This window comes from Dendropsophus ebraccatus, chromosome 11 (assembly GCF_027789765.1).
Source record: "Dendropsophus ebraccatus isolate aDenEbr1 chromosome 11, aDenEbr1.pat, whole genome shotgun sequence".
In the NCBI taxonomy this organism is placed as follows: Eukaryota; Metazoa; Chordata; class Amphibia; order Anura; family Hylidae; genus Dendropsophus; species Dendropsophus ebraccatus.
Window position 1 is genome coordinate 69,624,306 of NC_091464.1, and position 12,646 is coordinate 69,636,951.

The following is a 12,646-nucleotide window of genomic DNA, read 5'->3' on the forward strand; positions in this document are numbered from 1 at the left end:
TGGGGGATAGAAAACATTCACAGCCCTTTCCAAGTTCCAGCAGCTTAGCAAGAATGAGCAATACGGATCATTAATGCCACCACCCGCCCCACCAGGAAGGCAGCCGCTTCTGTGTAACTTATTGGTCATTAGCATGACTAACAGAAAGGCAGGTGACAGGTGTCAAGCTGAGGCAAGATGGCAGATCGGTGACAGCCGTACAGTGCGCCTATGACAGATAAATGCATTCACTACACGCGCCAACCTGGGATTATTTTCAGGATACGAGCACTGAAAAGGCTTAAAAGGATTAATAAATCAGCATTCTTACCAGCGGGATGTAGCAGAGCTGAGTTTGCCACTTTACTCTTTGAGGCTGCATTGTTTGTACCTTAAGTCCTATATAAAATTGTTCATTCTTTATTGCATACCTATTAGACAAAGCACTGCAGGGTCTGACAAACTCAGCTCTGCTACATCTGTGTATTGGAAACAAAATGAGGTAGTAAGTTTACCAGCAGGTCTATGTAAAATAAAAGATTCTTTGTTATATCCCTACAGCCCAAAGTTCTAGTAGGTCAGACAAACCCAACTCTACTCCATCAGTGTATTGGCAATTTGGATTGTTTATGTACAGCATGAAGTAGGTTTACTTGCAGTCCTAGGTAAATTAACAGATTCTTTGTTATATCCCTACAGCCCAAAGTTCTAGTAGGTCAGACAAACCCAACTCTACTCCATCAGTGTATTGGCAATTTGGATTGTTTATGTACAGCATGAAGTAGGTTTACTAGCAGTCCTATGTAAAATAACAGATTATTTTTATATCCCTAGAATACAAACCTCTAGTAGGTCTGACAAACCCAACTCTGCCACATCATTTTCCTGGCAATTTACATTGTTAAAAGGATGTAGTAGGCTTACCAGCAGTCCCATGTAATATAGCATATTCTTTGTTGTACCCCAAAAACACAAAGCTCTGGTAGGTCTGACAAGTCCAGCTTTGCTACATCTGTGTATTAGCAACTTGCTTAGGGAATGAGTTACTTATGCACATGAGTTAAAGGGGTCATCCAGAAGAAAAAAAAAAAACAGCACCACAACTAATCTCAGGTTGTGACTTTTACTTCAACAGAACTGAGCTGCAATATCACACACAAACAGAGGTGGTGTTGTTTCTTGGGTGGGTTCAGACTGAGGAATTCTCGCGGATAATGTCCGTGGAATTCCATCAGCTGTCCACATCTGGGCGCCTTTCCGCCGGCCCCATAGACACCATTCTATGGGCCGGCGTATTCCGCTATACGCTGAAAGAAGTGTCATGTCACTTCTTTCAACGGATCGCGGAATACGCCGGCCCATAGAATGGTGTCTATGGAGCCGGCGGAAAAGCACAAGCCCATGCGGGCGGACAGCTGACGGAATACCGCGGACATTTTCTGCGAGAATTCCTCAGTCTGAACCCACCCTTACAGCTTGTTTAGGTGAGGGATTTCTGCGCGTGGAGTTAAGGTGATTTAGTATGTTTACCAGCAGTCCTATGTAAAACAGCAGATTCTTTGTAATATCCCTAGAACACAAAGTTCTGACACGCTCAGCTCAGTTATAACTGTGTATTGGGGACATTCTTAGGGGAGGCATTGTAATGAATACGTTGTTAATTTGCTGAATTACAAACAATGTAGCAGAGCTGGATTAGTCATTTGTTTTGTAGGGACTTAAAATATTAGAAAAGCATGGATGCTTTCTTGCAGAAACAGTGCCTCTCCTGTCCTCAGTTTGGATGTGGTATTGCAGCTCATGTCTATTAAAGTGAACTGGGCCAAATACAACCTCAGGGCTGTGGAAGTGCTGTTTCTGGAAAAAGGCCGCTCTGCTTTTCCTGTATATTCCCATGAAGATAATGCAGAAGGTTCCCCCACAGTGTTATATAAACCTGCAGATTCTCTGTTATCTTCTCACCACACAAAACTCTGCTGGATATGACAAAACTAGCTCTGCAACATCTGCTAAGGGGCTGAACTAACTGTGCACAGAGTTGTCCTAATGTAAAAGAGCTGATTTTTTCTCGATTTACAGTTATATTAGTGACTACGTTTTCTGAAATGACAACATCTGACATACTTAGTTCGGCTAGATACTACATCTTAGATCTGAAGACTCACCTCTTTTATATCTGACAATGCAGCCTGACAACTGGTTAAAAAACCCTATTCTATGAAAAACTGCAGATTTCTTGTCATACTTTGATGCTGCAAAGCTCTGCTACATCTGACAAACTGTGCTCTGCTACATCTGACAAACTGGGTTCTGCTACATCTGACAAACTAGGCTCTGCTACATCTGACCAACTGGGCTCTGCTACATCTGACCAACTGGGCTCTGCTACATCTGACCAACTGGGCTCTGCTACATCTGACAAACTTGGCTCTGCTACATCTGACAAACTAGGCTCTGCTACATCTGACCAACTGGGCTCTGCTACATCTGACCAACTGGGCTCTGCTACATCTGACCAACTGGGCTCTGCTACATCTGACAAACTGTGCTCTGCTACATCTGACCAACTGGGCTCTGCTACATCTGACCAACTGGGCTCTGCTACATCTGACAAACTGGGCTCTGCTACATCTGACCAACTGGGCTCTGCTACATCTGACCAACTGGGCTCTGCTACATCTGACAAACTGTGCTCTGCTACATCTGACCAACTGGGCTCTGCTACATCTGACAAACTGGGCTCTGCTACATCTGACAAACTGGGCTCTGCTACATCTGACCAACTGGGCTCTGCTACATCTGACCAACTGGGCTCTGCTACATTTGTGTACTGGCAACATGCATTATGGCTTCTTTATTTGTGTAAGGAGTTAAAAAATAATGTAGTATAGATGAATTATTTATTGAACTCTTAGTGGCTGGGCTGTCTGAGCATTGAATTAAAACAGTATAGTGTGTTACCCACAGTCCTATGCAAAACCCGATAACACTATGACACAAAGCTATAGCGAATCAAACAAATCCAACTCTGCTACATCCGTGAACTGACAACATTCTTAGGGGCTTCATTGTTTGTGCATACAGTTTAAATACTGTAAAAGGTTTATCAGCAGTCCTATGTAAAATTGAATATTCTTTATTATATTCCAATAACAAAAAGCTTCCCTAGCTTTGCTACATCTGTGTCTTGTTAACTTCCTAAGCAGCTGCATTTCTATTGAAGAGTTAAAATAACACAGTAGGTTTATCAGCAGTCCTATGTAAAACTGAAGATTCTTTGTTATATCCCAATAACACAAAGCTCTACTACATCTGTGTGCCGTGAACTTCTTTAGCAGTTGCATTTCTTTTGCATAGTTAAAATAACACAGTAGGTTTACCAGCAGTCCTATGTAAAACTGCAGATTCTTTTCTATATTCCTTTTAACAAATCAATCAAAACCAACGCTGCTACATCTGTGAATTGACAGTATCCTTTGTTGCTTGGTTTATACAGCAGAAAGTTGATCAGCAGTCCTATGTAAAACAGCAAATACCTTGTTATATGCCAGGTCCACCCAACTATTTCAGCTCAGCTACATATATAAATTGCTCAGCAGATGCACTGATTGCACACAGAGTTAGGCTGGGTTCACACTACATATATTTTAGTCAGTATTGTGGTCCTCATATTGCAACCAAAACCAGGAGTGGATTAAAAACACAGACAGGATCTGTTCACACAATGTTAGGGTGCATTTACACAGAGAGATTTATCTGACAGATTTTTAAAGCCAAAGCCAGGAACTGACTATAAACAAGGAACTGGTAATAAAGGAAAGACTCTTCTTAAATCCATTCCTGGCTTTGGCTTCAAAAATCTGTCAGATAAATCTCTCTGTGTAAACGCACCATTAAAGTAATATATGTTTACCAGCAGTCCTATGTAAAACTACAAATTCTTTTAAAGCTCTGCCGGCTCTGCTACATCTCAGCATCAGAGACTTGCTTAGGGTCTGCATTATTAATGCTCAGCCTTAAAATAAAGCAGTTCTATGTAAAACTCCAGCTTCTTTGTTATACCCCAATGACACCTTCCTCTGCTAGATCTGACAAACCCAGCTCTGCTACATCTGTGCGGGGGCGACCCTTTTATTATTCTCTTTGAAGCCTGGCCTAATTTTTTTTTCCACTTTGGACTAGTTGTTTGCTGGCTGTCACTCCCATGTGGGGATTAATATTAATGAACATACTAAGTAGATCTATGTGTACATGCGGGCGGGTGATAATAAATTATTAATATTAGTAATAAGCGCTCGCATTTGACAATGGGGACTTTTTTTTTTTCCATTTGGAGGGAATGTGGCAGAACAAAGCAATCTAAGGCTGGAATCACACATGCAGGTTTCCGGTACAGTTTTTGGAGCCTGGATTTATTTTTAAAAACTGCATGTGTGATCCTAGCCCTAAGGGGGGAATAGCAGAAAATGGTGTAGTGTCTGGTCCGTGCCCTGGTTTATGAGGTTACTGTGTCAGCTCTGCTGTGAGGGCCTCATGGCCTAATGAATAGCAGGAGGTGGTAGCATATGGGAACCTGAGGTAAGATTAGGGAGCCGGCTATAATTGTCTGAATAGCTCACTTCCTCCAGGTCTCGCACAGCCATATGTAACGCTCGCTCAGGGAAACTTTCGCTTACGGTTCTCGCATGAGTGCGACGCCATTTGTTTTCTTTCTTGATGAATGTTTGGGATACAAGAGAAACATTGTGTCAGTGAGTAAGTTCGGTCATTTCGCCTTATAGTCCCTAGCTGTGAACAGGACTGACCCCCATCTTTTTTACCGATATAGCAGAGCAGAGTTTGTTGTTAGGCTGCATCATCTCTAAATCTAATCATAATTCTGATTTTACATGGATTTCTATAGAACTTAACATGATTGTAAAAATATCCTACCCTAGAGTATTTCCATAACCCCGGGGCTGAAAGGAGACTTATGGGGGGGGAATGGCCATAGATCGCTATGGTAAAAGTCACAAGTGACCATGATGGTTCACAGAAATCCACCCGTCATGGACGTCAGGTGCCAGTCACGGCTACTTGCACATTGCAATCTAAACCCTGTTTATTAAAGGGGTTATCCAGCAAAAATCTTTTTCTTTTAAATCAACCCGTGTCAGAAAGTTATATAGATTTGTAATTTACTTCTATTTAAAAATCTCCAGTCCTGCAGAGAGTGGTGTACTCTCTCCAGCCTGACACAGTGCTCTCTACTGCCACCTCTGTCCATGTCAGGAAATCCCCATAGAAAACCTCTACTGCTCTGGACAGTTCCTGACATGGGCAGAGGTGGCAGCAGAGAGCATTGTGTCAGAGTGGGGAAAATATACCACTTCCTGCAGGACATACAGCAGCTAATAAGTATGAAAAGACTTGAGATTTTATAATAGAAGTAAATTACAAATCTATATAACTTTCTGAAACCAGTTGATTTGGATAACCCCTTTAAATGAGTTACAGGAGTACAATATGGCAATTAAGTCATAGCACAATGCAGAGGTATATGAATGGACCCACTAAACCCTATGGGAATGTATGGATAAGGCCTAAAGATAGTTATTTCACTGGCAGTCCTAGGCAAAACACAAACAATGGGCACATCTGCTATTGGAAATGTACCACTATATACATGTAACATATGTCTATGATGGATACTACAAAGTGGCATCCGTCATATATAGGGAGCCGTGTGAAAAAGAAGATACTGCACTCTATACATTATTTTATGAGATGGAATAGCGATGTAGTCTGTACTGTTCCATCCAACAAACCCATATGTGTATATGTCCTAAACAGAAAGTCAAGTGAATTAGGCTCTGTGAATCCATTTGACCTATGTTTCATTGCAAAACTACAATTTCCATCATGTCAGGACAGCCAAAGCTAAAGCTATAGATGCACCAGTATATTCATATAAAGCTTTAGCTTTGGCTATCCAGGTATGTATGATGAGAGATGTAGTTTTGACATCTTTGCTATAGGGGGTGCACAAGTAGCAGACCCCCCTGCCTAAGGGGGCCGCTCTGCCCCATAAGGACGCACCCCTATTATATATGGCACATGGTAGACATGGGGCCTATCACAGATTACACATTGGGACCCAGAAGCTGCAAGTGACGCCTCAAGGCTTGTTCACACGTTCAGGTTTTTAATTGCCACTCTTCCTAGGTATCTTCTATTTATGACCTGTCCCTGGCTTTCTATTCAATAATTGCAATTAAAAACCTGAAGGTGTGAACACACCCAAAATATTTTCCTAATTAACCGTGATATCACAAGTCAGCTAAATTAAAGTCTTGCTCTATTTTACTATGTGCATTTTATTTTTTCCGCTATATTCTCCCCATTTTATATACAGGGTGGTCCAAAAGTAGGTGGACAGTATGTGTAATAGGGTTGTTAGGGGGAGATTTATCAAACATGGTGTAAAGTGAAACTGGCTCAGTTGCCCCTAGCAACCAATCAGATTCCACCTTTCATTCCTTCAGACTCTTCAGAAAATGAAAGGTGGAATCTGATTGGTTGCTAGGGGCAACTGAGCTAGTATCACTTTACACCTTGTTGGATAAATCTCCTTCTAAGTTCAGAACCCTATAACACATACTGTCTACCTACTTTTGGACCACCACATATATCAAAAACTGCCTAAAATAGTAGCTTGTGAACAAGGCCTGAGTTTCCATAGAAGGTGATGAGTGAGACATGGTCACACCCCATGTGACACATTGTCTGATGAGCCCCCATAGCCTGCACAATGCTGATGGGCCGGGCTTGCCCGCCATAGGACTGACATTGTATGACAACTACTACAACATGCTGATTGTACATAATACAAGGGAGGCACAATACATCCGTGTGAGCCCTATTGATCCTTACACTCATGAATAATATAATATGATTTACACTCATAGTCGCCTTGAAGGACCGGAGAGTATGGAGAGGCTCAATGCCGGCCTGATGTTTACAGGGCACACAAGGTAATGCTCCCTGAGTGGAAATGAATGGGATCCATATAAAAGTAGAGGAAGGCGCTTAGGTTAGAACGCAGAAGATACAGTGAGATACTAGAACAGGGGTAGGGGACCTTGCAACTCCAGCTGTTGCAAAACTACAACTCCCATCATGCCTGGACACCCAAGCTTTAGCTTCAGCTGTCCATGCATTATGGGAGTTGTAGTTTTGCAATAGCTGAAGAGCCAAGGTTCCTTACCCCTGTACTAGAGGCTTTGGCCTACATTTTAAAATGCAGGACCAGCCTTACCCCATGTCTAAAGTGGCATCTGGCTGTGAAGATTATGAGATGGCACGTCAATATGTTGTAGCCTGAGTGCAAGTGGGTCCGCCTGGAGCACTTCTAGCTGATCGATAATATGGTTATAATCAACTAGATCACTGCTAGACTTCATGGAGCGGAGTAAGTCGAGTACATTTCACATAGTCCTGATAGGAGCCCAACACCGGGACCCCCTGCGGATCTTCAGAATTGAACTTAGGCCCCCATAGGACTCTATGCAAGACATTACAGTCTTGTATGATAACCAAAGAGAAATCTATTGCACTTTGGAGGAAGCTTTTGTTGGATGTAAGAAAGTCTAACTATGTTGCTCTATTGCAATTGCAATACTATAGACCTGGGGTAAGGAACCTTGGCTCTTCAGCTGTTGCAAAACTACAACTCCCATCATGCCTGGACAGCCAAAGCTAAAGCTTTGGCTGTCCATGCATGATGGGAGTTGTAGTTTTACAACAGCTGGAGTGCCAAGGTTCCCTAACCCTGCTATATACTACATAAAAGACTTTGCATGTTATTTTAGTGTAGTATATATTGGTTTGTATTGTTTTCCTATGTAACAATTCTAATTCTCCATCCATTCTTGATCAGGGTCTTCCATTGCAAACTCCCCTCCCCATGTCCCCTTACACAGGATCCTATCACATTGTCAGCCACATTCATCACCCTTCATCATTCACAACTCAACATTCTCCTGTCAATGCACTGACCATGAAAGCCCCCAGCAGCCCCGGCTCCATACACACCCATGTGTCTACAGTAAATGAGTTTACAGTCATGTTCTGCTCCACGCAGAATGTGCCCCAGGCCCATTATGCTTAAGTCATGTTTGCTCTTAAACAATAGCCGTCTTACTAATGCGCCATGTGTCAGCATCCTCCTCCAATCCCGGCACAAGGAATGTGACACAAAGAACAAAAAGACTATTTTTTCCCCCAATGATGATCACATGAAAGTCTCACCTCCAAGTGTTTGCTGAATGGATTCAGTGTTTATCTATCCGAACCTGATAATCTAATTAGTAATGGCGGCCTGGAATTCCTATTGACTCAATGGACAAACATGTCTTGATCTCTTTTATAAATGAAGCTTATCTAGTCTTATACTGTAGTCAATATCTCCTGCCATCCAGCTTGTATAGTGTGGATTCATCTCAGCCCATTGACAGCTGTCTTAGCAGCACTGGAGACCATGACCATGCCATGTCCACCATAGGCACCATAGACCCCCATATCTTCACTACACATGTAATGCACTGATACAGGATAGTGTGAAGGAGGAGACACCATCCCTGTGATATCCACACACATGTCATTGTTTATGGCCAGCAGATCCAGGCAAGTCTTCCAATGGGAAAGTCGAGCACGTGGCCATTGTATAGGACCACACAGCTACTGTCTGTACGGATCAATGCAGAATGATAGGATTGTGTAAGTGCTGCATACATATCACATGCATCTATAGACTGATGAGCTATGATAAGTAATTACTACATATTGGGATTCTGGAATTCTATACAGGAAGGATAGATAGATAGATAGAGATAGATAGATAGATAGATAGATAGATAGATAGATAGATAGATAGATAGATAGATAGGAGATAGATAGATAGATAGATAGATAGATAGATAGATAGATAGATAATAGATAGATAGAAGATAGAAAGATAGCTAGATAGCTAGATAGATAGATGATAGATAGATAGATAGATAGATAGATAGATAGATGATAGATAGATAGATAGATAGATAGATAGATAGATAGATGATAGATAGATAGATAGATAGATAGATAGATAGATAGATAGATAGATAGGAGATAGATAGATGATAGATAGATAGATAGATGATAGATAGATAGATGATAGATAGATGATAGATAGATAGATAGATAGATAGATAGATAGATAGATAGATAGATAGATAGAAGATAGAAAGATAGATAGATAGATAGAAGGGGAAATAAACACGTTGTGTTGAATTCTATCCCATGAGTGCTGCGGTATTCTTCTGATTTAGATAGATAGATAGATAGATAGATAGATAGATAGATAGATAGATACTTGCTTATAGGAGATTTGCACATCTCAATGTATTGGCTCCTGCCTATGTATAGATCTGTACCAGAGTCTAATTTGCCATTCATCTGTACATCACTACAGCAAAAGTCTGCGATATACAGTGTGCAAAAATTTAAGGTACCTCTCTAAAACCACAGATATCACAATGTAATATCACAATAGCCCTACCTGAATTTACACATTGTGTCAATCTCAATCCTGCAAAATCTTTCAGCCGATTAAATTCTTTTACATTTAACCAATTCAGCTCTGCTATATCCCACAATATCATTGGCACATATTTGACCCCTTTATCTTTGCTACATAGGACAATATCTAGCGTTCAAAATCTGTTATTTCCCAATAGATTCAACTCTATTTAACAAATTCAGCTCTGCTATATCTGATCACACCAATGGAGCAACACCTGCTCAATCCTGTTACATATGACAAATTCAGGTTTCTATATAGCTGACAGTATCAGTTCTGCTACATATGACAAATCTCCATCTGACACATTTAGCTCTGCTACATCTATATGTATGTCCACTATTCACTGTCTCATTAACCATAAGCCAATGCAGATCTATATGTGAATTCCAATACTTTGCCTGGGTGCCAGCTCTCTCTGGATCCCTGCCATTCCTCAGAATAAGTTTATTTCCCTGCACATGACTCCAGTCTTAGAAATCACATTAGAAGCAGTATTACATTTGTGCACCTCTTTTATATACCCAGAACATTGGCAGATTAGTGCAGTGACATCCAGACCCCCCCCCCCCCCCTCTGCCAGGTATGGAGCCCACTCCCCTATAGGTCTGTTCAGTTCTAAATCACAAGTTCTGGAGAATCTGAAAGCCCCCTAAATCCTATAAAGCCAGATCAGTGACAGCTAATAACCTGGGCTCTGCTGGATGTAACTTCTTGAACCTGCTCCTTAATAAGTAGGCAGTATGGGAACAAAGGCCATACACATCCATACAGATGTGCAATGAAGTTGACTTATAGGGGCTGCACAGGCTTTTGTTCTTAAAATGATTTTCACTGTAGGAGAACCTAATATGATTTTCTTTCCAACTCAATCCACTTACTGAGCTTTCCTTTCTTCCAGACATATTAGTACAGGCTGTCAGTGCAGGGGAGGACTAGCTGACAGGTCCTTTATAGGTGTGGGAGCTATTTCCATACATACTGATGGCTGCAACTGGCCTCTAGATTGAGTTACATTTCATCACCTGCTGCAACACCTCTTTATATACAATAGCCTGGAATATAATTATAGATGAGGAGATATACTTATGGATAAGGTTAGATTAGGATGTTCTGCAGCAGCTACATTGAGGTCAGTACCAGCTATTATATAGATTGGCAGGTACATGCAGTTATTGGATAATCTAAAGAGGTTCTGCAGCAGCCGCATTAAGTTCAGCTGAAATTTTATATAGGATGAGTGGGAACATGCAATTATAAAAAAAGCGGTTCTGCAGCAGCCACATTAAGTTCAGCTTAAATTGTAGATATAGGATGAGTGGGAACATGCAATTATAAAAAAGAGGTTCTGCAGCAGCCACATTAAGTTCAGCTTAAATTGTAGATATAGGATGAGTGGGAACATGCAATTATAAAAAGAGATTCTGCAGCAGCTGCATTGAGTTCAGTTTATATTTCTTATAGAATAAGCAAATACATGCAATTATTTGAAGAGGTTCTGCAGCAGCTATATTGAATTCGGTTTAGATTTTTCATAGGTTAAGGAGGCACATTCAGTTATGCAAAGAGGTTCTGCAGCAGCTACACTGAATTCAGTTTAGATTAGGGAGACACATTCAGTTATTCAAAGAGGTCCTGCAGCAGCTACATTCAGTCCAGTTTAAAATAACTATAGGATAAGCAGGTACATGCAGTGATTGAGTTATTTAAAGAGGTTCTGCAGCAGCCAAATAAGATTAAATGAGAGCAGGGTGTGTTATTCTATTGCATACACACCAGTATTCTCAATAACATCCCTATTGCACAACCAGTCCAGGACTCCAGGTAACCCAGCACCTGCCTGTGCCATACACCTTCAGATACAGTAACAATGCAGTGAGGTGGTTGGCTTGCAGTGATTTGCCCCTGCCTGGCACATCTTCCATCCTTAGTACTCGGGATAAGGAAAGACAGGGGGCTTATTGGAAACATCCCTGCAGCCCAGAGCCACAAAGCAAGGTATGTGACTTCTTCCAAGTCTCCTAATCCCATCCATGTGTGCAGAGCAGCAGCCTCAAGAATGCACAGCACTTGCCAGGAACATAGAAAGAGATGCTCAACTTACCAAGAACCTGACACAAGAATCCACACAGCAGGACTGGAACCAGTAGACCCATGTTTACATAGTAACAGACATCCAGTGGATACAATGTGTGCCCCAATTCCAGGAAAAGAAGACACCCAAGAAGCCTGCAGGCTCAGCAGCACAAACTTTAGTCTTCCCTAGAAGAGATGTCCTTCATTGAGACAAGCTGTCCACTGCTGCTCACTACTTTCTGCTCCATCAGACCCCAAACCATGCTTAACCTAGATCCTAGGGGTCATCTTTAGGGGGGGTGTCTTCTCTTTGCCACCAGAAATTAAGATCCTCCTTGTTGGGAAAAGAGTAGAAAGTGGTCCAGAACTTGTGCTGCAGATGGTTGTATCTATGTCTTGCTTAGAGCTGCAGAGCATTCACCATAAACAGTGCTGGGTGATGTCCCCTCTCATGTAATGATCCTCATGTCCTTCATGTCCAGGAAGCTCTGTGCATTGTGCTGTATTCCTCAGAATGAAGGTGCACAGTGGCTGTGGAGGAGAGGGACTCCTTGCACAGAGTGGATGTCATTCAGTAGCCACACACAGCAGCAGCTCCTAGCACTACTAGCCCAGCCCTCCTCTGTCACTCCTCTGGTGGAGGCTTCACTCCCGGAGAGCCCAGCACCAGTTCCTGATCACTCTGGGACCTGGCTCAGCTTTCCAGGCAAACACTTGGAGAAGGGGAGGAGGGTTCCCAGGAGCTGGGACCTGACTGTGTGATGCTGAGGGATGGATGGGGGGAGTGATATTCCACTCATCTGCATCAGGCTATCACTCCTCTCTCCATATAGGATCGTGCTTCACATAGAGTGATGTGCAAATAGACAGCAGTCACACAATCTGCAGAGCATAGCATGGATTCTGCATAGGTATATTCCACTGATGGGTACACTGGACATTTCTGCACTTTAGGAGTGTATATTGAAGGATGGTTTCGATCAAGCAAACAAA

At 42.0% G+C, this 12,646-nt stretch overlaps 1 protein-coding gene across 9 annotated transcripts in view; it reads right to left on the bottom strand.

Moving 5' to 3' along the window:
- Positions 1 to 12,333, bottom strand: part of ROBO2 (roundabout guidance receptor 2) — a 354,242-nt gene extending 341,909 nt beyond the window's left edge. For all 9 annotated transcript variants that reach the window (XM_069945956.1, XM_069945954.1, XM_069945955.1 and 6 more), the window contains exon 1: positions 11,682 to 12,333. In XM_069945956.1, coding sequence (XP_069802057.1) covers positions 11,682 to 11,733 — 52 coding nt within the window. In that variant the 5' untranslated portion in view covers positions 11,734 to 12,333. The remainder of the gene's footprint in view (positions 1 to 11,681) is intronic.
- Between the last annotated feature and the right edge of the window lie 313 nt (positions 12,334 to 12,646).